Source organism: Camelus ferus, chromosome 10, assembly GCF_009834535.1.
Source record: "Camelus ferus isolate YT-003-E chromosome 10, BCGSAC_Cfer_1.0, whole genome shotgun sequence".
Classification (NCBI taxonomy): domain Eukaryota; kingdom Metazoa; phylum Chordata; class Mammalia; order Artiodactyla; family Camelidae; genus Camelus; species Camelus ferus.
The window spans coordinates 45,505,834-45,533,129 of NC_045705.1; the positions used below are offsets into that span (position 1 = coordinate 45,505,834).

A 27,296-nucleotide genomic window follows, 5' to 3' on the forward strand; every position below is an offset into this window, starting at 1 on the left:
ATAAATCTTATGACCTCTGCCCAAAAAAAAGAATTATAAAAATAATTAATTAAAAAAATAATAAAATGCATGAATGCTGCTGGGGAGGAGCACTGATGAATGCAACACATCCTTGATCAATCAGAAAGATACCTTTAATAGAAATTTCTTTCCTTTAATGTGTAATGATCAACATTAGAAAGTGGTGCCTTCAAGATTTGGACTACCACTCCAAAACAAAAAGAATGGCCTAAACAGTGGCTTTTAAATGTTTTGATTGTGACCCATAATAAGAAATACTTTTATATTCATAATTATACATGTTTATAACTGAAATACCATACCACCTGTCAGTGTATTTTTCTATTCAATTCCATGTAAAAATATTGTTTACAGCCTGCTGAATTAATTTCATGACCTAATTATTGTGACCAACATTTGAAAAGCACTGTCTAGAGTATATAACATTAGACAGAATACCGTCTGGAGGAATGTGATGGTGTGTCTCATTACCTGCTGCTCACTTGGTAGTGCTGTGATTTCAGGACTTTATAATCATAGAATTAGCTTTGGACCAACGGCTATGCCCATAGCCCATACCCATATTGTAAATACTTAGACACTGTGTGTGGTGATGGATGTTAACTAGATTTATTGTGGTGATTATTTTGCAATATATTCAAAGGTTAGATGATTATGTTATACACATGAAACTAATATACTGTTATATGTCAGTTATACCCAATTAAGAAAAATTGTTAAATACTTAGATAAAATTAGAAGAGGAGTTTGATTCTAAGAACTGCTGATATAGTAGAAATAGTACTAGGATGTTTCTATTATATACTGACTTTCGATCCTAGCTGCACTTTAGAATTATATGGGAAGCTTTTTAAAAATGTTGTCCAGACTCTTCCCATTGAAGCAGAAACTTTGGGGCAGTGGCCTGGATGTTGGTATGTTTCAGAGTTCCTTAAGTGTTTCTGATATGCAGACAGAGCTGAGTATCATTGTGCTTAGGGGAGGAGGGAGCAAGATGAAAAAAGTAGAGGATTTCCTTAGTAAGAAAAAGATTGCAGTGGAAAGGAAAACTATTTTTATTTATACCTTGCTTATTTCCAAAATGGGTTTGAGGTAAGTTGTGAAAGTTGCCACTGTACTGTTAGGTCCTTAAGGGCTCTGGAACCCTCTCTGGGTCCTTGAGACTTGGAAGGGCCACTGCTGGCTTCCTTGTTTTGTGGTTGTCAGTCTTTAGTTATCCTCTTAATCTTCACTGCCGACCAAGTCCTGTCTTCACTGTCTCTCCACTCCCCTGGTGGGGGTACTCTTTCCTTCACTGTACAGAGGAGCCATCACTAGAATGGTGAATAAAGTTGAGAATGCAAAAAAAAAATTGCCAACCTGTCATGGTCTATTTACCATGTCATGTACTGTTCTAAGCATTTTACATACCTTAACTAATTTTATCCTCACAACAACCCTGTGAGTTAGGAGCTTTTATTCTTCCCATTTTATAGAGGAAGGAGTTGAGGCACAGAGAAGTTAAGTAACTTGCCTAAAATCATATAGCTAATAATGTGTGGAACTAGGAATTGAACCTAGGCATTCCACTCTCCTAAGAGGACATGTTCTTAAATACAGTGAAAGATATATGCAATAAAACTATGAAAGCAGGAATAAATATTGGGAGATACAATAGAATGGCTAGGATAATTGGTCAGATTTCTAATTTAAGGTGAATTTTTGCACTTATATTAGGTTTAACTTTGGGCTTTCTGTAGACCAAAGCAGTCAGAGATTTTGGCTCTCAGTTAGCATGCCTTACGTGGTTCCATTGTACATGGTTTGCGGTTATATGGTACATGAACATGGAAGAGCCTTCACTTGGGTTCCTATCTCAGTACTGTAAAATTTAAAAACCACTGGAGAAAGTGACTACTGAGGTCATTTTCAGCTCTAAGCTCTATGTATCTAACCCAGCTTGTATGTTACGTTATAGTATCTGCAATTAATGAGCAACTTGAGGGCCAATATCAAATTCATCTTTGCTCATTCATTCATTTGTTCATTTATTCATTCATTTGTTCTTAGTTATATAAGAAACTTTTATTGAGCAGCCAGTTTGTTAGGCACTATACTTGGTGCAGGGGACATAGAAATGAGCAATACATAATTATCCCCAGAAGTTCACAGTGTAAAAGGAGAAACAGACTTGTAGGCAGATAACTTCAATGCAGAATAAGTATAAAAATAAGAGTGTCCATTACCTTTCAAGAAAGGTGCAATAGCTCTGCTTGGGTGGAGCAAAAAAGGTTATGTAGAGAAGATGTTGTATCCCCAACTCCTAGCACAGTAGGTTCTATAAATATATATTGAATTGAATTGAATGAGCTGGCCATTGTCTTAACTAAGTTTCTGTAAATGTTATGCTGGTGCTTTAATGGGAACATATTTCCAATCTGAATATGGATGAAAATAGAGAAATAGTCCTCAAGTTATCAATAAACTTGACTAGACTACGTGTCTTAAAAGGCCACCTATGCCATAAATACAATGTGTGTGCTTCATTATTATTTGAAGATGTGTTTGTTTATTTTGTCTCAAATAGGTAATACATATAACATACCAATTCGTTTGTGGATTCTGGATTCTCACCCTTTTGCTCCCCCCATTTGCTTCCTAAAGCCAACTGCAAATATGAGAATTTCAGTTGGAAAACATGTGGATGCTCAAGGCAGAATATACTTGCCCTATCTCCAAAGCTGGAGCCATGTAAGATCAATATGTATTTTCTTTTAAAAGTTTCTGTTTTTTTGAATGTTTATCTTTGATCCTAATGGTACAAATAAGTTACTTAATTTTCTTTCAGTGATATTCTTCATATGGTCTTTAGAAGTAATTTGAAATTGAGCTCCCTGGGGTCACCCAAGCCCCAGAACCCTGATGACGGCATGAAGCTGCTCTCTCCAGGTCTGGGAGCCAACCGTTGTTTGCTCCCTGTCTGTTTATAGTCCCTGCTGTTTGATAAGGCAAATAAAAAGCTACTAGCAAAATATTGGGGCATTATTTCCTAGTCCCTCCCTGGTAAAAATACATAATACATGTATTTATTTATACTTTTTCCTCTTTTTTAACCTGTATATAAATTGAATCACTGCATGTAATCTTCTATTACATGCTTTGTTTTAACTGAGCATTAAGTTTTAAGTTTTAAAAATCCCACAATGATACATATAACTGTAGTTTATGTGTTTTACAAGTCCTCATAATTATGCAGTTTTGTATTCTGTAATTTTTCATCTATCATTATGGAGCATTTTCCCACATTAAACAATATTTTTAAAACAGATGGTTTTTATTGGTTGCCTGATGATCCAGTGTAAAATATTACATTATATATTTATAAAATGCCCTGTTAGAAATTTGATAATGAGCATCCTTATATATAAATACATATAAATATAAATGTGTATATCTTATAAATCTTTAATAATTTCCCAATGATAAACCTCTAGGAATGGAATTATTCGATCAAAGTTTAAAAATTCTTATATATTCCCAAGTTGGCCTCCAAGAGGTAGACAAAATGTTGTAATTCTATCATCAATAAAGATTAGTGTAGAGGGTACCGGTTTTAAGTACCCTTGCCCTAACAGAAGACATTGTCATTAAAACAATACAAACTTTTCTTATCTCTATGGTTCATTTACTTAGAAGGATGTAAAGTGTGCTCTCATTTCTGTAAGTAAGTAAAACTTTTGTGAAAGGATATTATAATACATGTGTATGTACCCAGAAATTTGTAAGACAGGAGGACAGGGATATGTCAGAGATGAGTGAGGTTGAAGTAAAGGATGACATTAGGATTATCACTTCTTATTTTATATACATCCTGTAAAAAAGTGTGTAATTGTGAATGCATATCATTTTGTTTTATGGTTTTCTATATTTTTCATACGTATAAAGCTTTTTAAAAGAAGAAGAAAAAGAAATAGAAAAAGAAAGAAAGATATACCAAATTGTCAGTAGAGGAGTTTAGGTGGGGAAACATTGACCTTTTAGTTTATGAACTTGTATATTATTTGCATTACTTAGTGATTTAAATAATAAGATTGCCAGTTAGATGTGATGAATAGGGCATAATAAAAATTTGTCAGCTGGAAGGACAAAAATGATGTCTTAATGTTTAGTTGTTTGGTTATTTGAGAAATTGAAATCTTTTTTCATATATTTGTTTATCACATGTTTCTTCTTTTTTGAATTGTCTGTTTATCTCTTTCATCCATTTTTACTCCCCTTTTTTAAAAAAAAACAAACCTGTCGTTTAACAGCATTTTAACATCTGTGTCCTGTTGGGGGAATTCATCCTTCCTGTTTCCTCTTTCTGGTTTTTTTTGGCATCTCTTTGCATAATTTTGTTTGTTTAGTATATAGTCTTATAATCTAGTTGAGGTTGTGCTTAATTTCGGTTCAGACAGTATTGATTTCGTTTACTATTCTGAACCTCTTTATTATAAGCTAAAACTTGTGTTAAGAAGACATTATATTATTTAAATGACCTTATTTAAAAGTACTACATTAACTTTAAGTTCCACATGCAGTTGGAATTATATAGAGTTTTGGAACTAAAAGGAATCTAGAGGTTGTCTAGGCCAAAGATGCCAGACATTTTCCCCAAGAGATGCAGTGTGCTCCATTAGGCCTGTAGAATTTTGTTTGAACAGCACAGTGGTTTTGTTTTGCTTTGTTTTGTTTTATTCTTGATAAGAATTTGAATGACGATATGGTATACTGTTTCCAATTTGCCACAATAACCATCTCCCCAAATTTTCTTATACTTGAGAACTTCACACATTATGTTGTCTGCTTTTGAATTTTTTATTCTAATGGCCTCATCCTCTCAAGTTATAAATAGTAAAACCCAGATTCTGAGAAATTAAGCAATTTTTAAAATGAGCAAGCCACTATTCCTAATAATAATAATAATAAACATATTTATACTCTCAACATATGATTTGCATACATTAGCTCATTTGTTTCTCATATTTATTGGAATTTATTAGTTACATTGTGTTGATGATACTGATGCTCAGAGAGATTAAGTGAATTTCACTAAAATTGCTTAACCAGTTAAATTAAAAGAAACAGTACTGGATTAGATAAATACTTTAATCAGTATTAATTTTCTGATTTGATAATAGTTATATAGGAGAATGTCTGTTTTGTTTTGCTTTTCCTTTTAGGAAATATATGCTGAAGTATTTGGATGTGTAGGGGTATCATATCTTCAGTATACTCTCAATTGGTTCAGAAAATAGAGAAAAAGGGACTAAGAAAGCAAATGTGATAAAATGTTAACATTTGAGTGATCTGGGTGAAGAATATATGGAAATTCTTTGTACTATTTTTTGCAACTTTTCTGTAAGTCTGCAATTATTTCAAAATAAAAAGTTAAAAAAAGACAGACAAGGCCATTCCCAAATGTAGGTGCTCTGCTAGTACGCATATGCATGCTATTTTCTCACTTTTTTGAGATGTGGATTTAGCATTTCTCCCTTTATTTTTCAGTTAAAAGAATTAAGTAATTTTTCAGTTAAAAGTATTAAAACAGTGAAAAGTATCACATAATTTGTATGGTGGTTTTCAAAAAATGAGACCATGAAGCAATACTTTTGGCTAATCCTGTAACAATGTATAGGTTAACAAGGTAGTATTCGTTAGGAAAAATTTTGCGTAACTTTTACCTTTGTGTATGTTCTGCAGCCTAAATCTGTCATTGTTGGATTAATTAAAGAAATGATTGCCAAGTTTCAAGAGGAACTTCCCCTGTATGCTTTATCATCATCTGACGAGGCACGGCAGGTGGACTTGCTAGCCTATATTGCAAAAATCACTGAAGGTTTGTGTTTTTATTAAGCAGAGAGCTATGCGTTTACAATTTCTCACTAATATCTTTTACTTCTACTACTTGATTTCTATAAATAAATACATACTTGTAGTATATGTACATATCTGTGTTGAATCAAAAATTCGTGTAAGTTTATCATGGGGTATTACCATACAGTTCCAATGAATATGGTTTCTTAAAATGTAAAAGATTACTTTTATACTGACAGACAAAATAATTCATGTTTTGTTCAAAACCACTTGATATATATATAATGATTCCAAACCTTTTTCATTATATGTTTTATGTGACTTTTTGCCTCATTCAGTATATTGGACCAAAAAACCTATGATTCTCATTGTTTTTCATTGAGGATAAAGCAGAATACCTATGCTTGCAAAATTTAGTAAGTGTTAAACATTTTTTTGCATTATAGACTAGAGCAGTAAGAATCACAGTGTTTTTCAGAATTATGGAAATCCTATTTTTTTAGAGTCATATAATTTTTGAATGTTTGGAAAGATATTTTCTTTTTTAAATGGTAGCCTCTATTTATTAGAATATTTAATATGAGATTCCTGTCTTTCTTGCATTTCATTTGTCCAGCAGTATTTTTGAGTGCCTATTATGGAGTGCCTCATACCATGCTTTCTGTCCAAGTTATTGAAGTTTGGTGTATTTTTTTTAAGATGCTAAAAAGATTTTTGATATTATTTTTAGATTCTCATGATAATCCATTTTTCTTGCTAGGTGTCTCAGATATAAATTCAAAGAACTGGGCAAATTATGAGAATAAAACAGTCAATAAAATTACTGTGATTGGAGGTGGAGAACTGGGAATTGCCTGCACGTTAGCAACTTCAGCAAAGGTATGTAAGCATAGTGGTTATAATAAATACATCTGTCATATTGCTACACTTAGGCAGTTTCTGTTTAATACACAAGAAATAATGGCTTCCTTTTGTCATGTGGGAAAACCTCATTTTGCCTTAAAATATATTTAGTAAGTTGACAAAAAATAGCTGAAAGCTCTCATCAGTAATGTTGCTTCTTAATTAGTAGTTAGTCATGGAGTAGGCTTTGAAAATGTGTTTTGAACAATGGGCTCATCATCCTAATCCAAGAGAAACCTCAACTTGACATTCATCTGACTTAGTCACAAATTCTTTTTTGTTTTCTGAGTCATGCTGCTTTAATTAAACTCTTTATTTAATATAATACTTAATTTAGCTCTTTCTAAAATTAGCATTTTTTAAAACAGTTGCCTTTTCTTGTGTAATTGCTCCACTTTCTTTTAGGATCATAGTTCCTGATTTGGTATTTTCCACTAGTTTGAGATTTGCTAATTTTTCCATCAGTCCTTTTTACTAGATCTTTTCTGTATAAATTATTTTCAGAAAGGCTTAAATCCCTCTCCAGAGAGGTTCACAAGACCCTCCAGGGCCCAGTATTTTGGTAATAGCATGTCTGTGTCATTTGAGGGATGTAGCCCAGAATAGACGAACTTTCCCTCTATATGTTTATTTGGTAATTGGCGTTTGGCTTTATTTTCTATTCAAATTTGATTGTTTGCCATCTAAATTCTTCCTTTTATATTTAAGATCACATGTGTCTTGGAGGTAGGTTCTACTTCATTAATTGAATAATAAAATTGTATCCAGGGAGCTAGACGATTTTAAAACCTGGCTGTTCAGAACAGTATATGCTAACTTTTGACATACTATAGTTTCATTTCCTCCACCATCTGAATGCACTCTTCTTAATTGGAATTTGAATTGTTTGCAGTTCTTTTGCTACTAAATAGAATGCTTCTATAAACATTGCCTTACAAGTTGCTTATTTTCTTGTCTGAATTTTCTTTTAGGTGTACATAATCTCAGAAATAGTACTAGTGAGTCAGAGGGTTTGGATGGTTTTTACGGTACTTATTACATATTGCTAGATTACTCTTCAGAAAGGCAGAACTAGTTTATGCTGCTAATAACAACGTGCCCATCAGCCTGAGTTTTGACATCCCTGGCAGTATACTGAGTTTTATCCATTTTATTTGTTTTTGGTAAGTATAAGAAGGCCCCTTAAAGTCATATTTCTTTAACTGTTAGAAGTCTATCAGGATTTCTTTTTTTTAAACTTTATTTATACATTTTTAATTAAAACAATAGGCATAAACCAAAAAGAAGGGGAAAAAAATCAGGATAAAGTGTCACTGCCATTTTGTTTGCAGGGAGGTATCAGGAAATGGAACAAATTACCAGGAAAACATTCTAAGATCATCCCAAAGCAGCTAGGTTACATGTTACATGTAAATGCCAAAATTCGATATTAGCCCACTTAATCTACAAATGAAAAAAGGGAGTCAAAGTTTATCCATTTAGTACAAGACTTTTTACATTAAATACACGGTGATTCATTTCTCAGAAAGTGATAGCAGTAACTCTTGGAAGAAAGAAGGCCGCATCGCACGATGACTAGAAAGGCTCCAGCGCAGCCCCGCAGCCGCGCTGCGCTCGTCTGTGCCGTGCGCTGCTTGGGGCGCTGCTCTACTCTGGGCGCTGTGCGTCTCAGCGGAACGCAGGACCGCACGTGGGCTTTAGAGAGGTAGCAATAGTTGTATTTTGGCTTTCATTCTAGATGCATAAGGTAGTTAAGGCGACAGTTCAAGCATGTTAAGTGAAGGTAGTTAAAATTTAATGATAATCAACACGCTTTCTTGCAAGCTACAAACACTGTATAATGCTTACCTGGAATGGAACCAGTGTTTCTTAATTGGTGTTTTACACACAGAACTAAAAAGAAAAGTAATCATTCTAAATGTACTATGGTAACACGATAAAAATGCAGATATACCATAGAACTAAAGTAATGTGAACAGCACTACTTGATTCCTAAGATAAAGGTGATTGATTCTAACAAAAAAACTGAGTCTGTATCAATCATCTTAATCACGGGGCTTGCAAAAGCATCAGGCTTCCAGTAAAGAAACTAGCCTACGACAGTCAGTAAATCTGTAAAACCAGGATGAGGCTACAACTGTCTTGAAGTCTGAACAAGATATCAGATCAAACCGTAAGATTCCCAGCCCTACTGTAAGACAGAAGGTCCTCATGCAGCATGTGCTCTCTGGCTCCTAGAAAGCTTTGTGTGCATAATATGAAGTTAAGTTTCCAAGGAAGTAAACTGGAGAAGTTCAGCGAGCATCGCTGTGCGGTGACTCTTACACCTCAGGAATGGTGTGATCCATCAGGCTCTTCATGATGCTTGGGGCGATCCGTTTAATAATACGTTCAAAGATAAAAGCAGGCATGATTATAGCGGTAACTACACTCCCAGCTGTTGACAGTATGCCTGCGATTTGAGAGTCCTTCAGTCCAATGACTTTCTGCCCGTTGACCTTGCAGATGTTGTGTTCTGTGAGAAGCCCGTTTCTGGCTGCAGAACTGTCTTTCACTATGGATATTATCTTCCCGTTTTTAAAGATAAAGCCGACATGTCTGATATTGTCCTTTTGCATGGTGATTGTTCATTTAAAGGGCCTGTCACAAATGGTCACGGTCACCTTCTCTCCAAAGGCCTGTTGGAGCACTTTGTGTGCCCTGTCGGAGCTCCAGCCCTCACAGTTCTCCCTGTTGATCTGGAGCACCTGGTCCCCGAATCTCAGACCAACCAGTGAGGCTGGGGAATTGTCCTGGACTAGCTGAACAAGTAAACCATTATCTGTTGATTTAAGACTGAGCCCAATTTTTCCATCTTGATCCTTATACAAAATGACTTCACGTATCTCTTGCTTAATTTCTGCTCTGTGGATTCCAACATCATTACCAGTTATAGGAGCCACCATATATTTCATACTGGAAGGTCTTGCTACCATCTGCCCCTGAATTGGTGCTCCAGGGACCATGCCCATATTTGCACATATTTCTTCATTTAAACTCAGGCCCATGTACTGAGAGAGCTCAGGATACAGTTTAAGATAGAGATTTCCATCCTGAGATATGGGAGCCGAAGCCTCAAGACAAAATTGCTGGGTTGGCAGGGTTTGCAGAAAAGGCAATTTGAGCCTGAATCACTTTGTCTACCTTCAGGTCTTCAAGACTTTTTTTTTTTAATTTTTTTTTGGAGGGGGAGGTAATTAGGTCTATTTATTTATTTTTAGAGGAGGTACTGGGGATTGAACCCAGGACCTTGTGCATGCTAAGCATGCGCTCTACCACTTGAGCTACACCCTCCTCCACTTCAGATCTTCAAGAGATGGGTACAGAGACATTTTTGCAGGATTTTGCTAGCCGCAGCCTCCGGTCACTGGCTTGAACTTCCGAGACCCCACTAACAGTATTTCTTTGTCTGTGAACTGTCTAGATAGAAAATTTTTCCCATTTTCCTTTTAAACATAAATATTTTTGTACAAAGTACAATATTCAAGTGGTGCAATAATATTCAAGTAGTGCAGTAGTAGTCATAGTAGCAGTAGTTGTGGTGGTAGCAGCAGTAAGTAACCTTTACTAAATGCTTACTAGGAGGTGGGCACTCGTCTAAATACTTGATTCATTTTTACAACAACCTTATGGCTTAGGTACTATCATTACTGTCATTTTACAGATGAAGAAACCAGGGCATAGGGAGGTTATCCAACTTGCCAAAGTCACACTATTAATAAAAGGAGCCAGGGTTTGAAGCTAGGCAATCTATTTACAGAGCTTGCATTCTAGATCCTTACTATCCAATGTATGGCATTGGCATTATCTGAGATCTTATGAGAAATACATAATATCAGGCCCTACTCCAGATCTAAGGAATTAAATCTATATTTTAACAAAATCCCAGGTGATCCATGTGCATCACTGATCTATTAAATGGTGATCCCTTAAAGCTTGAGAAGCTCTACTCTAAGCAACTATGTTACACGCCTCCTTGTGGTTGTAGTTGTTAGTGATAGACATTTAGGTTGTTTCTAGTCTTCTGAATATCTTTACACGTATTATTTTACATATGTACTAATAAACTTGTAGGATAATTTCTACAAATGACGTTGATGGATTAAAGGATTTATTGTGTTTTTAAATTTGGATAGAAATTGTCACATTACCCCCTGTATCAATTGTACAAGCTTATTCTCATACCCACAGTGTATGAAAATACCTATTTTCCTGTACTGCTGTTATTAAACTTTGGGATCTTTGCATGTCTGATAAATGAAAAATGGTAACTCATAGTTTTCTCTGCATTTCTCTTATGAATGTGGTTAGCATTAATAAAATTAATAGGTGCAATATAGAGAGGACTGCTCTCTGCCAGCACTGCATCTCAGTAAATCCTCATGACTCCATAAATAAGACCGAGTTCAGTGATTTGCCTGGTGTTACAGAGTTAGTAAGTAGTATAGCTGAGTTGTTTTCTTAACTTGTACACTTCCTGCTTCATAGTCTAGTAGATCCCTGGGTGGTCTTGCCCCTGCACCCTAAGATAGGAGAGATGCTTATATCCCTTACTACTTTGGAAAAAGGACTTCCACAAAGGTAAACCGACTCTTAGGAGTTTCCATCCTGTCGTTTATGATCAGCCCACCATGACATCCAGGGAGCCGTCTACAGGCATGTGGAATATTTTCTGTGAGATCTCTGGGGAGAGAGGTGCATGATAATTGGGTTTTATTTTAGCTCTATGACTATTATCTCTTTTTTCAAGGGAAACTTGGCATTAGTGTTGATTTTCATGCTAGAAATGAGGTGCTAAAAGAAACCCAAAAAGTCACTCAATTCTTTCAGAATAGAAATTATGACCTAAAATGGAAATATAAACTCAAGAACAATAGCAAATGTATTGAGTGCACCATATAATCTTTATTACTCATTATCCCCTCAAAACAAACCTGCAGTCTGTGACTTCTGACTTAAGCCCTGTTAGATCCCAGTTTTTAGTTACACCTAAATGATCACATTATTCAAGTGCGTAATATTTTCTTGCTTTCATGTCTCTTTTACTGCTGTTGTGTTACTTTTCCTTTGTAAGACAGCACATGAGGCCTATGCATTCATTCTCGCTTAGCTCTCACTTCTGAATGAATTTAAACTGAGTAACTGGCCATGTCCAGTGTAATGCTGTTCTTTTTCTTATTGTACAGGGCATTGCAGACAAACTGGTCCTTTTAGACCTCTCAGAAGGGACTAAAGAAGGGATGATGGATCTTGACATCTTCAGCCTGCCTAATGTGGAGATCAGCAAAGGTCTGGTTATTCTGCTTTAAAGATTTTTGCCTTGTTTGCTCCTATATTTCAGTCCCAGAATTTTTTTGTAGACTTTATTTTTTAGAGCAGTTTTAGGCTCAGAGTAATATTGAGAAGAAGGTACAGAGATTTCCTGTTATCCCCTGCCCCGACCCATGCATAGCCTCTGCATTGTCCATATTCCCTACCTGAGTGGTACAATTGATGTACCTACCAACATGATTATCATCCATAGTTTAGAGTTCACTCTTGGCTTTGTATATTCTATGGGTGTGACAAATCTATGACATGTATCTACCATTATAGTGTCATACAGAGTAGTTTCTCTGCCCTAAAAATCCTTTTGCTCTGTCTAGAGTCCTAGAATTTTAATGCTGAAAGCACCGTAAAGATCATTTAGTCTACATCCCTCATTTTACATATTGGGAAACTAAGATTCATATAAATTAAAGGATCTACCCAAAGTCATGCAGAGACTGCAACTAATTATGTTAAAAAGAGTCAGATAAACAAATAACATTCAGATTGTTTACAAGGGTTTATTCTTGGTCCCTGGCTTATACCTTAGTATAAATTTGTTTTTTCTGATTGTTTCCTTTTTCATAACATACTGGTTAAGAACACTGATTTTAGAGTTAGATAGATGGAGGTTTGCACACTATCTCTGCTACATAATAGCTCTTACATTTGTCGGATTATATAATTTCTCAAAGTTCAGTTTTATTATCTGTAAGGTGGGAATTAATACCTACCACTTGGTGTATAGCAGAGTGCTAAACCGAGATTTTTTTTAATTCAATTCACATTGCTTTCACTAAAAATATATTGTTAAAATAAGTTTTAATAAGAACAAAAAGGGGTTTTGTACCATTAATAAATACAATTTATAATGTTAAATACAATTTATAATGTTAAAAAAGTAATTTTTATTTGACCTTTTAAATTTAAAAATGTGCATATAGTTAATAATTTACATAATATGTTAGTACAGATATGTATATGTAGGTATAAATACCATATTTTGGGATGTAAGCTTAAAAATATTTTATTACCAGGATGCATGATCAAAAAAAATGCTGGAAGACCACTGAACTAGAGAGTTTAGTCTTCCAAAGCCAGGTTATAGCTAGAGTCAGGTTGTAATATGTATAGTTGCTTAGCTTTTCTTTGCCTTTCCTTACTCAGGTCTCCTGTATCCTTGACCACATTTTCCAAATAAAATGTCAAGACATACGGTTTCACAAACCTGTATATACTAAGAACCACAGTGGGTCAAAAAAGTTGAAATTATACCTATTGGGTATAAAAATTGGGTGTAATAATTCTGGCAAGCCTCTGGATCTCTGTAGGATACAATGGATTTATTTTCCTTCTCTGGAAAGGGTGCAATAGTTGCTTTAATGATCCTTTTGTAGGCCTCGTATAGAGGATCCCTTGGGGAGCTGGATATTCTCCTGTGCCTGTTATTTCCAGGTCCTGAAGTTCTTAAGGGACCTTTTAATTCTTGCAGATCACTCCAGGAGACTTTAGTACATGGACCCTAGGGGTTGTGAGGCTATTTAGGACCTGAGGAAATTGTTTCTTCCTATGTGTCTCATTAACCATCAATGACTATTGTTTCAGATAATTGCAAGAATAGAATCCTTGGAGTAGGTGTATATGGCATGGTGCTTGCCACCAAGTAAGGTGTTTTGAATGAATGAGCAGTATATTGGGGCAGCTTTCACGTTCCCCTTGTTAACTTTGGTTGTACATTCCTGATAACACTTAATTACTATTACATGAAGTAATTTAAAATATAATGTTAACGAACATCTCATAAATATGTTCTCTGATATGAAGAAGTACATGAATAATTTTGGGAAATTAAGCTCATTTGGAAATTTTAGTAATGCCCCGTCATGACAAGCATTGGTGATTGCAACTGACTGATCATCCTAGAGTTGTACTTTGTTCCATTTGGATTTTTAAAAAATAGCTACTCTAATACTTTGGGGAGGGATATACATATGTATATATAAGCCTGTAAATCTACATACTGTACATACATAAACAAACTGTGTGCATAGACTAAATCTGGAGAATACTAAGAAATTGTTAAGAGTAGTTGCCTCAGGAGTCAGATTGGCGAAACTGGTTCTGTACTTGTTTTTTGACTTAACATTTTTATCCCTTTTTTTATTGTGCTAAAATACATATAACATAAATTTACCATTAGTAACGTTTAATACATTCACAGTGTTTTGCAACTGGTACCACTATCTAGTTCCAGAACATTTTCATCACTCCAAAAGGAAGCCCTGTACACATCAAGCAGTCACTCCCCATTTTCCCCCTCCCCGGGCCCTGGCAGTCACTAACCTGCTCTATGGATTTGCCTCTTCATATATTTCATTTCAATGGAATTATACAGTGTGTGGCCGTTTGTGTCTGGCTTCTTGCACTTAGCATGATGTTTTCTAAGTTCATCCATATTGTAGCATGTATCAGTACGTCAGTCCTTTTTATGGCTGAATAACATTCTGAATTATGGATATGCCACATTTTATTTATCCATTTATCTATCAGTTGATGTACATTTGGATTGCATCTTTTTGCTATTGTGAGTAGTGCTGCCGTGAACATTTATGTACAAGTATCTGTTTGGACACCTCTTTTCAGTTCTTTTAAGTATGTGCCCAGAAGTGGAATTGCTAGGTCATATGACAATTCTGTGTTTAAGTTATTGATGAACTTACAGTATCCTTTTGGAGATCTTTATTAACAACACATAGAGATCTGAATAGCTCTGTGTATTTCTTTGAACAGCTTCATAATATTCCATCATATGGATATCTGTCTCCCATTGGTAGACATTTAGGGTTTTTTTTTTTTTTTTATATTTTTGTGATTACAAATAATGCTGCAGAGAACATTGTAATATGAAAATCTTTGTGTACTTCTCTACCTAATAGGAGAAAGTAGAATTACTGGGTCAAAAGGTATGTGTTTTTAAAATATATGTTAAATTATACCAATTTATACTCTCCCAACAGTATATGAGGGTTTTTGTTTTCTTTCTCCTGATTATTTTATTTTACATTAAACATAGCTAATGGAATAATTACCCTATGATATTATTTTGATAATATCATTTCCTGGCTGAAGACACTATTATGTTGATCTCTTATCCCATAATAATAATAATAGATAACAATTTTTTCAGGGAATGAGTAATATATGCTAGATAACTTACATATATTCACACTCCATTACTTCTCTACTTTATTTTATAGATGGCGTAGAGAGATTGTGGCTTTGGTCACACAGTAAGTGGCTGGGCTGGTGTTTCAAACCTGTTTGTAACCAATTTCTAATGATTCACTCCAGAAATAGTCTACGCATATACAAGCATAAATCTTTCTGTATATGGGCATGTGTATGTGTGTACCTGGGGAAAAAAGTGTTCGATAGTTGCAAATTAAAAAATAAGTTGTTGTTGACATATGGAGCAAAGTAAATAGCCACTGGTTCTTAAAACATGGGTTATAGATTGATCACTTGTGTGAGAATCATCAGAGTGCTTTTTAAACTTGCGGAAGCCTGGTGTCCACTCCAGGGCTATGGAGAGATTAAAGGGTTGTGAGTAGGACTCGCACTTTTTTCTTGCACTTTTGAAATCATTTTAGACATCTGCTACTCTGTTTACTTGTGAGTCAGCCTTGAGAGTGAGGGCATTTCAGTCATTCAAAGTTGAGGAAGCTAAAGGGAGAAAAGAAAAGAGAAATGATCCTGGCAGCATAGGTTAGGACCAAATTGTAGAGTCGTAAGTTCAACTGTTCACTGATGTTTAATAATATGGAGAAGCTACCTAATCCAGTTTTCTCAACTTTATGAGGGTGTGAGACTAAGTTTCTAAATATAGCATAGTGTGTAACAACACAGAAGCCAAACTGCCTAGGCTTGAATTCTGGCTCTGCTACTTACTAGCTTTATGACTTTGAGCAAGTTACTTAACTTCTCTGTGCCTCATATTACTCGTCTGTAAAATGGGGATGATATTAACCCCGTAGTGTGTTGTGGATTAGATTAAATGAGTAAATACATGTCAAGCTCTTAGAGCAGTACCTGACACATAGAAGTGGTATGGAAGTGTTTGCTGTTTATCTTTCAGTTCTAAAGTCTTCCAGTTCTTGAGGTTTTAACTCATCACCAGGCATCTACTCTGAACACTAGAACGTAAGAATTATTTAAGAGGACTCACAAAGAGCCATAATTAAAATCTGGGACTTCAGTTTTCGAATCTACCCCTACAATTGTGTTAGATTATGAGCTAGAATTGGATAATACATTTCCCAGGGACACATTGCATAAGTGTTTCCTTCTGAAACTTGTTTAGAAAAATGGCCTTAGAGGCTTAATTAAGAGTATACACCCTGGAATCTACTCAGTCTCCCTGGGATGCTAATAATCATTTATACATGTTGAGTAAACTTAAAACATTCTAGTTACTTTATTATTTTTTTTGTTGTTTCTGATGCTGATACTATCTGGCCACTGTTTTAGCATGTACTTACTGTAAAATACACTGTGTAATAGAAAGTAATGTAGCTGTAAAATAGCACATACGTGCTTGAGAACCAGAGGAGTGAACTCTTGAGAACAGCTTTTTCTAAGTAATAACAGTTGTTTACATTCAAGTCATGTTAGAAGAACCTAAAACCAAGACGCTGGGCTTCAGTATAAGAAAAAGTCAGTAAAAAATGAGTCAATACATTTTACCTTGATTTGAAGATTTTCAAATAACTTTTTTCCTCTTTGGAGTAGAATCCTTAGTAAATAGAACAGAAACAAACAGCTCTATGCTGCTTGAAGTGGTCAAAGTAAATAAACAGCCTGAAGCTGTGCCTGCTAGCCTTCTTTCTGTCCACTTACTCCCACTCCTCCCACATAGCCTTGGAGTCACTTTCAAGGAACTCTAGGACTCCTAAACTCACAGTTTAAAAATCAGTGATGTAATTGATTATAGGTGTATTCTGCCTATAGCATATTATTTATTTTCCCTAAGAAAATGGTGAATTACATAAAAACCTAATTCCTTGTTTGTAGACTCTGGATCCTGTAATTTATTTTATTTTGTTTGCTCTCTTTCCTCTCTGGGGATGTGTTCTTGCTTTTAATCTTCCGGAGGCAAACCTCAGGAACTTTGTATATTTCCTATGGAGATAAGATTGATCTGGAGGCAGCTGTGCCTTAAAGCTCTCTAATTGTAGAGATGAAAAACCTGACTATCATGAACAAGAACTTGCTTTAAACATTTATCTTGAGCTCAGACTGTTTCTTTTTATTCATTAGATTTGTCTGCCTCTGCTCATTCCAAGGTGGTGATCTTCACAGTCAACTCCTTGGGTAGTTCTCAGTCCTACCTTGATGTGGTGCAGAGCAATGTGGATATGTTCAGAGCCCTTGTCCCAGCTCTGGGACATTATAGTCAACACAGTGTCCTGCTTGTTGCATCTCAACCAGGTACAAGGTTTTATTTTAAATTAATTTGATGGTCCAGTGCATCATTAGAATTGCTATTTCTTTAAAAGTCATAAAACTAGATTATAAAGGGACAGCTAAAGTATTCAGTTAAATTGCTCTTATAATGAACAATGCAGTATTTTCCATATCCTGTCAACCAGTTACTTCTCCTGACTAGCATTAACTAGAAGGTTACAAGTTACAATTTTTTGTGTAATATTATTATTGCATTCCAGGTTTTTAGTTATGCCTTTCTCAGTGTGAAAATGGTTAAACACCCGAGAGAGATACAATGGCTTATAGGAAAGATCTTTTATTACTCTGAAGTGTCAGAATGTTAGTGAGCATGCCAGAGTGCATTGTTAACATTTTGTATTTTACATTATTTTGAAATTGTTTTACTTAAAAAAGAAATTTTTCCAAAGAGCTAGGTGGTACTAGACTCAAATTGATGAACAGATTTTTTTAATGTTCCCAATATATATATGGAGTATAATACACATTTCACTTGTTTTTCTATAGTAATTAGTTGAAGGTCCCTTTAATTCCTGACAGCCTTTTGGCATTTAAAAAAAATAGTTGTAGTTTTATTGATAATGCTGTACTGCATGGTGGTGGTATATTAATCAGTATTTTAATTTAAAGAGAGAAATTCTTTAAGAATTAAGCATAAGATAAATATAAAAGAGAACTTGATCAATGAAAAAAATTATTTTTTGGTTTTATATACCCAGCTTTCATCCTTCTTGCTTAACTACTCTAGGAAGTTATCTATTTTCCACTCTTAAAAATGTATATTTAACAACAAGGTTATGTAAAATCACATTGAAACCTGGTTAGTGTTCTCAATATACATTAAAAATATGTTATGCTTCATAATGCATTTAGGACCTAAGAAGAGTATATACAAGTTCTAATATACTTGATGAAATAATAAATATTTCATTTAGGAACTAGGCTAGAAGTATATTTCTTTAAATATTTACATTTTTACCTTGTATGCAATATTTAGTGGAAATCATGACCTATGTGACATGGAAACTGAGTGCATTTCCTGCAAATCGTGTGATTGGAATTGGATGCGATCTGGATTCACAGAGGTTACAGTATATCATTACAAATGTTTTGAAGGCACAGACTTCAGGCAAAGAAGTATGGGTTATTGGTGAGCAGGGAGAAGACAGAGGTAAGAAACATATTTTTATTAGTTACACTAGTAACCTGAATCACCAGTGGCCATGATATGCATGATTCTGGGGACTCCAGAATTGTGGAGCGTAGTTGGCTTTTGTTCCACATCTGAGTGCCTTTTGTGGAACAGATCTTGTATTGTGAAGAAATTCTACAGACATGTCATTCTAATTGTACTTACTTTTCTATAAGTGAAAAGCAAGACCCTTTAGTTGGGTTTTATATTTTTATTTGTTTTTTAGCATTTTAAAATTGAATTTCAGCATCCAGGATCAATTTAAAAGTTTAATTTTCTGGAAAGCAACATTAAAAAAACCCTAAAGCATATACAGAATTCTTTCCTTTACCCTCTTCACCCTGCAACCTTGCTTACCTTTCCTAAGTTCAGACTTTCTCCCTAGGTACATCCCTATTTTTTAAACAGAATTTTCACTCTTTTTTCACGCTTATGGCCTTTTTTTCACCAGTTACGTGCTCTATGCTCTGTAACAAAAAGCATTCACAAAATCTAGTTCCCTGAACTGGAAAGCCGCTTTTCCTATCCCAAAAGAATCCTTTCCCTATTTGATTCAAGAATTTCTTTCTTTTCTCCTTTATTGTTTCCCTCATGCTATAGTCAGGTTGGTTGGGTGATAAAAGTGCTGTTTATCCTAAGTTTGTTCATTTTTACTCATTTAAACAAGTATATGAGTGTCTACTCTCTACTCACTACTCTATAAGACGTTAGTGTGATATAAAAGAGACACAGAGCATGGTCTCTTCTTTCATCATACTTAAAAATTACTTTAGAGCAGCAAGAAAAACATTTACAAGATATTCTGGCTAACAGTGAAAGAACAGGACACTATTTTACTAAGTGCTAAAATGAATATATTTTAAGCTTAACTGTTCTTAGACACTTATGAGCGAGCATTTAGCATAGGTTGAAATGACTGGAGAAAATTCTATACAGGCCATCAATGAACTGGACTTTGGAAGAATGAATAGGATTTGAATAGATAGCAAAGAGTGTGAAAGACATTCCCGGAGTGGGAGATGAGGCAAAGACACATGGTTAAGTATGGCATGTTCATCGGATTAAAAATCCAGACTGGTTGTTGCAGAGTTTCAACCAGATAAGCTTGGATAAAATCACATTTTGGAGATCCTTGAATATCTGATTGAAGATTTAGAAAGTGATTCTTAGGCAGAGGAGGGCTATTAAAGGTATTTGAGCAGGTGAATGATATGTTGAAAAGGTAATTTGGGGGAAATTAATCATTGCTTCCTCATTTGAAGTAAATTGAGCCAGTAGGTGCTGTGGGGCAGAGCACAATGTAGAAGAGAACTTCTCTGCCTGTGAGGAACTGGTCATTACCTGGAGAATTGGAGAAACATTATGCACATTAAAAGTTAAAGGAATCCAATCATAGTGCCACAAAGCAAATCACCTTCTCAAAACTATCAGAATTTAAAGCTTCCTATATGCTTTGATGCCATTAAAACAAGCAAAATATTAACAGAGGTCATGTCTGGGTTAGGGGTGACTTTTAAAAATACGTACTTTTCTGTGTTTTCTAATGTCATTATGGATATATAGTATTCATATGATTTTTAGGAAAATTATTTTAATAAAATATAGTGGTATTTTAAATCTGTATAAATCTGCACTGGCTACCTAGAAAGTTCAGAGCTAGCAAGAGTCAGGCTATAGAATAAACCTTTACAAAACCTGACAGTGTGATTCAAGCAGAAATATTTTCAGGCTCAAAATACTCCCTGATACTAAACACTAATCAATAGAACCAGGAAAGGGGAGCAAATAAGAAGTTGGAGCAGATGCGTTACGGTAACAAATGTCTGGGGATTCAAACAACCTCAGGACCCCAAATGTTACTCACTACTACCATTTGAGTTCTGGTCCATGTTGATCTCCTGCTTGTATGATTATTGCAAATCTCCTAGTTAATTTGTTCTTTTCCCTCTAGTCTACCCTGTAAATGGTGCCAAATTAACAATGATAATAGCCAAAACTTAGTGTTTGCTGTATGTTTCACATACTGATTTAGTCTTCCTGAATCACATTCCTGTTTTCAAAACTTTCAGTCTTCCTCTGACCAAAAACTCTCACTGGCTTCCTCTAACCAAACCATTAAATTCCTTTGCTTGTCATTCAAGGAGACTCAAAATACAGTCCTAATCTTCCTCCCCAGTTATAGTGATGGAGGTAGTTATGTTATTAGAGAGCTGGAAGTGACCAAGGGATCATCAATTACATTTTGTTGTGACCTTCCCAAGAGCTTATAGCTTTTCAGGTCCTTTTAGAAGGACCCAGATCTCGTACCTGTTGGCCCTGCCCCCAGGTTTGCTTCAGCCATGAGGACCTTTGTCCATTGTATTTACCTTTCCCATAATCCCTTGTCCCCCTCTCTCAGCAAATTCAAATCTCATCCTTCCAGGTCTAGGTCAAGCCCCTCTTACTTACAGTATGATGCTTTTCCTGACCACATCATTCCACAGTGATTCTTTCATTTCTTTGAGCTAAAAGCTCTTGTTAGCTATATAGTAATTAATCATACATTGTCTCAAGATATTTATTCTTTTGTTATACTGCTGTTTATTCTGATCCAATTTCAATTTTGTGTGTGTGCCTTCTTACTGAAAGTGTAAATTATTAAGCTGTTCTTTTAGTTGAAAAGTCATACATTTACATTGCAAAAGAATTAAATAGTACAAAAAGATATGTAGTGAAAAATGTCTCCCTTCTATGCAAGACGCCCAGTCCCTCTCTCTGGAAGCAATCACAGTTACCAGTTTCCTCTGCAGCCTTTCAGATATGTTTGGTGTATAGACAAGCACATGTATGAAATATAAATCATAATATAATTCTCCACCTTGTCCTTTTACTTATTAATATGACTTGGAAATGACTGCATAATAACATATATATAGATCCCATTCATTCTTTTTAACCACTGAATATACCAATATTTGTTTAATCAGTCCTCCTAATAAGATACAATTTTTGAATAATTAAGAACATTTTGAAATATGGTTGTATTAATATCTCAAATTGTAAAGAGAAAATAAGGGATGATGTGACTTGATAAATAAACTTAAGGCACTGTGCTGACTGCTGTTAGAGCTATGTAGATGAATAAGAACCTGACCCTGTCTTTAGGAAACTTAGAGTCAAAGATAGGAGACAATTATAATAAAAGGCAGTTTTGACTTGCTATGAGAGAGCCAAGAGAAATAGGATAAAAGCACAAGGAATGGAGATCTCAAGTAGGAACTAGAAATAGAGAGATTTAGATGCATGTGAATTGTGTTCACTTGAACATACTATTATGTAATATTTGACATATAAAAGAATACATATAACATATATGTATGTTTTAAAGCATAATAGTGGAACAGACATTCATGAATCCACACTCAATTTAGAACATTACAAATACTATTGAAGCTACTCCCTCACCCAGCTCCCTGTCTCCCTTCTAGATACTGCTGTCATGTCACTTTTTATCCTGTCTTCTGCTTTGTTTCAAAGATTGTTATATCTACGGGATAGGTTTTCTCACCTTGGCCTTGAAGCCAGAGCTGGATTAGAGGCTCCCTCTGCTGGTTTCGTGTGTAGACACCTGCTGGTTATATTTGCTGCATAAGTGACAACACAGTAATAGCAATTAGAATTATTTTTTACTGAGTGCCTAGTTTGTGTATGAAATGCTTTGCATATCCATTTAAACTTTAAAAATGCCTCATGAGGGAGGTGGTGGTTTTCCAAGTCAGTAGATGAGGAAGCTTAAGACTCAATGAGGTTAACTGATTTGTCTAAGTTCACACATCTAGTAAGGGCAGACCTGAAATTTGAACCTTGGTCTGATTCAAACCTGTGCCTTTCCTTGCTGTGACTTAATTAGATAATTTACTTAAGCATTTAGTACTCAGTAAGTGGTAGCTGTTGCTAAAGTGATCAATATGGCAAGATGGTGATGAATAGAAAATTGGCAAAGGGACATGGAAAAGTACACATTGAAATAAAGCAACATTAGGATTTAGAAACCGTTATAAGAATAGCAGATATGTAAGTAAACTTATTCTCTTCAGTTATTTCAGAGGCAAATGACAGTTGCAGCCTAGGGGAGGAATTACATGGCATACAAGACCCTTTAGGATCTGTTTCCTGCTTCCTTCCCCAGCTTTATCTTCTGCCATTCTGCCAAGCATTTTATGCTAGTCAGATGATCAACTTGCAGTTTCTTGAATGGTTCATGCACTCTCATGCCTCCTTGCCTTTGCACCTGATGCTTCCTTTCCCTGAACATTCATTCATTTGGCTAACTCCTGCTTACCCTTCAAGACTGAGCTTGAATGCCACCTCTCCCAGGAAGCCTTCCCTAATTCTCCAGGTTAAGTAAGTTCATGCCTCTGTTATAACCATTATCACACTGTGTTATGATTGGATATTTACTTCTCTCTTCACCTCACCAGACTGTAAACTCCCTGAGCTTGGAAAGGCCTCAGTAAATATGTTTTGAAATGAATGTATGATCCTGATACCATCTTGTGGTAACCAAAGGTCATTCATTTTCTGCCCTACCAAATTACTCAGTAGAACATATGCTTTGCAACTCCTGTTTTTAGCTGTGATACTGAAATTATATGTAAACTGCAAGTAACTCCTTCAAATGGTGTTTTAGAAATCCAGGGGCTGGACCTCAAGACAGAGTGTTATATCATCTGCTTTGGGCATTAATCTTACCTAAGGGGTAGGTGTTATATATAGTGGAAAAGAGGTCATTTTTTTAATTAAAATTTTTGGAGCCAGAGGGTTACTGTTCTTAAGGCGTGGAACCAGAAAGATTAGGATTGATTAGATTAGATGCAATATTTGAAAGGGATCCTTAAGTTAGGATAAATATACATTTAACTTAAAGTTTGAATGGTTGGGCAGTAAGTGAACAAAAAATGAAATAATTAAATTAGTTATTAACTATTAACTAGTAGTTAACTGAAAATTCTAATGACTGTGTCAGAAGCAGATTTGAACATAGTGAAGTTCTCTTTCTCTCTCCAAACATTCTTTTCTCATGGTGCTTAGAAGTCTGAACTCAGAGAGAAAAGATAAAAAAATGTGGTTTTATGTGTAATATATAATGGCAGCAATACTTATAATTAAATTCCAGACTTTTTTGTGTTGTTTATCTTTTCCTATACCTACCTTGCTCTTTTTATTCATCTTTCCAAGATCTATAAATGCTGTATTTCATTTAGCAGACATTTCCCTGTAATTTTCTATTTGTTGTGAATATACTAATAATGTAACAAATTTTTTTAAGAAAACAATTCATGTATAATCCTTCTATTCAAGTGAAACATTTTTTTAAAAAATCCCTTAATTTGTCCACATGTATTTATATATTTATGTAACAATTTTTTGTTTTGCTTTTTTTTTTTTTACTTAACAAAAAAACTTCTTGATGTTTTTCAACTTAACTGTTGCAAGCATGTTTCCTTTTTGGTAAATGTGGTTATGGATTATGTGTGAGGTCAGCTCTGTACTATCTCCTGTGCATTCTTTACCATGGTAAAGAATCTGTTTGAGGACATAAAAGAAAAACATGTGATCCCTACCCCCCAGAAGCTTATAATCAGTTTGAGGAAGGGAAGGTGTCCTTTGTTGCTGACACATCACTAAATGGCCTAGTTTTGAATGCAGTTTGGAAGACTTGTTTCTTAAACATAAAACAGTCTTACATATCTGAATGTATTTTTGTTTTGCCTACTTCAATAAAGATTTGTATCAAAGAATGTCTTCACATGGGTGAGAAACAAATGAATATCAGAAAGGTTTCAAAAATGTTACTTCTAATTTAATATTAAAATGTGGTATAAATATCCAGTTTATGTGTATAGTTTTTGAATTGTTTTTATAAAAGGTGTAGTGAGGAAATGGAAAACCCAAATATGCTCTTAGAACACTGGACTCTGCCTCTCTAACAGCTGTGGAAATCTAGCCCCAAATAAGTGACAAAATTATTCCTCATCTGGTGAAAGAAATTAGTCTGTGTGGTTCCCAATCGAGCAAATGCCAAGTGCTTGCAGCACGTGGGAGCCTATTATACATTGCCTGCTGAGAAAAGGAAACTTTCTACTTGGGCAGTAAAATGGCCCAATGTTGTTGATGAGACAGAACAGGTAAGGAATTGCAAGTAGATTTGGAGGGTCATGTTTTTGGGGAACTGCAGCTCAAAGTCTTTCTCACCCCCAGCAATCAGTACAGCACATTCAGTGCCACCAGTGGACAAATATAACTGAAGCTAGACGCAAGGGAACATGTTTATTTAAAGTTTAATACAGGTACCCTTAAATGCAGATGATCATTTATCACATTTTAATCCCTAGAGAGTTACTGACAAAAATATAATCAATTTTCATTTAATTTTTAGTGCCCACATGGGGTGGCCAAGAAGAAGTAATGAGTCATAACTCTCAGGTACAGCTGTCCAACAGGTAATGCTGAGTGTAGATTTGCATTTATCCAACTAAAAGCCATGTTCTTCAAAGCTAACATAACAGCTCTTTGTACAGCATGTACTTACCAGGCTTCTGCAAACAAAACTAACTAGTATGGACAAATCCAAAGTACAAGGGAGCAATGTTTTCTTTGATTTCATATCCGGAAGTAGATGTAAGAGTGCTTTGCAAACTTAATATTTAGATACCCAGTTGACTCTTAAAGGGTAGAATAGGTTCCTTATTTGTAGGCAGTGATTTACTGCTCCTATATCTAGGAATAGGATCCTATATCTGAGTATATTGGATATTTTCTTAAATATAGAGGAGAATTTGTCCATAACACTTAAAAATTAATATGTGTTTATTAATCACACATAAATACATTTGGAAATTAGTCGAATATGAATTGATAAGCCACATTAAAAGTTCAGGCAAAAACACAGTAGAAGACACAGATCTTTGTATCATTTGTGTTTATTCAGAAGCCTTCCAGGGGTCTGGGCCCCATAGGTCAGACTTCACATACTGTATATTTTCATGCCATTTGTTGTTTTACTGTCACAAAATAACATCCTTCCCTGAATTCTGAGTGGTGATTTTTAGCTTTTTAAACCTTCACTTTATGGTTTTTAGAAAATAACAACTGGAAAGAATATTGTCTTACTGTGAAGAGTAGTATGTTGTATAATCCATTCTAATCTGCTTCTCTACATAATCCTGCATTTATAGCTTTTAAAAGGAAGGAATTCAAACATGTTTGTTTAATTTATATCATTTTTTATTAGTTACAAAAAGAATGTATTTGCTTATAAAACTTTAGATGCTACAGATAACTATAAAGTAGAAAGTGAAAAGCAGGGGTAATTCTATTCTCCAAAAATAACGACAATTAACAGTTTAGGGTCCACATGTCCAAATATTTTTTCCATGCTTCTGCAAACATTATCATCATAATTATTATCTTTTAATAATGAATTTATATTATTTATATTATCTTGCCAATTGCTTTGTTTCCTTAAGAATAAATCTTAGGGGGAGGGTATAGCTCAAGTGGTAGAGAGCATGCTTAGCATGCATGAGGTCCTGGGTTCAATCCCCAGTACCTCCTCTAAAAATAAAGAAAGAAAGAAACCTAATTACCTCCCCCCAAAAAACTCCCCCCCCAAAAATCTTAGACACTTTTCCATATTGTTTGTATAAATCTACTTTATATTCTTCTCAAGAACTATATGGCCCTACATTTGGTAGTGATTTATTTAACAAGTCCTCTTTTGATGAATTGTTTCCAAAATTTTTCCTGTCTCAAACAAGGCAAACACATGTTTATATATATCTTTGCATATTTGAGCATACTGCTGTAGGACAAATTCCTAGAAAAAGGAATTTCTAGATCAGATGTTGCCAAATCCTCCTTTTAAAGAAGATTCAATCATTTTACACTCAACAGCAGTTTTGGGAATGCCTGTTTCTCTGTAGCTTCTTCAAAAGTAATTATCAATCTTTTTAATCTTTGCCAATTTTGATAGGCAAAACCGATGTACTTATTGTTTTAACTCATTTAATTAAATATCAGTGGTGGTGAGCATCTTTTTATATTATTAGGCCATTTGTATTATCTCTCTGTGAACTGCCTGACGTTTTAAGAAGGGTTTAATTACTAGACTATCTGTAAGTTTTCCTAACAATTGCTGTATAACTTTTATTTCTGTATCATAAAAATATCTAATTAATACCTTAAAAAGAAGCTAAAACTAAATGTATATATTTGTGCATTTTCTGAAATCATGTTTTGTGTGGTATTGTTTTTGTTTTTATCACATAGAGCCATGGAACTGTTACGGGTAAAAAGTCAAAGATCCTGGTCTGTCGGACTATCAGTAGCTGACCTGGTTGACAGTATTGTGAACAATAAAAAGAAAGTACATTCTGTATCAATTTTAGCAAAGGTAATTGCTATTCTCATCCTCTCATTGTATTTTTCAACATTTTTATTATTAATATAAAACCAG

General features: G+C 34.8%; 1 protein-coding gene and 1 pseudogene across 5 annotated transcripts in view; one reads left to right on the forward strand and one right to left on the reverse strand.

The window, feature by feature from the left end:
* The window catches only part of UEVLD (UEV and lactate/malate dehyrogenase domains), a 44,161-nt gene that overhangs the window by 13,472 nt on the left and 3,393 nt on the right, over positions 1-27,296 (forward strand). For 2 of the 5 annotated variants that reach the window (XM_006195109.3, XM_014568083.2), the window contains 8 exons: positions 2,588-2,751; positions 5,743-5,878; positions 6,617-6,735; positions 11,985-12,087; positions 17,422-17,592; positions 18,605-18,778; positions 25,218-25,281; positions 27,110-27,233. In XM_006195109.3, coding sequence (XP_006195171.1) covers positions 2,588-2,751; positions 5,743-5,878; positions 6,617-6,735; positions 11,985-12,087; positions 17,422-17,592; positions 18,605-18,778; positions 25,218-25,281; positions 27,110-27,233 — 1,055 coding nt within the window. Of the gene's footprint in view, positions 1-2,587; positions 2,752-5,742; positions 5,879-6,616; positions 6,736-11,984; positions 12,088-17,421; positions 17,593-18,604; positions 18,779-25,217; positions 25,282-27,109; positions 27,234-27,296 lie in introns of those variants that run through there. The other 3 variants (XM_032488888.1, XM_032488889.1, XR_004323266.1) reach the window with 2 other exon arrangements.
* On the reverse strand, positions 8,979-10,186 carry LOC102518261 (annotated as a pseudogene).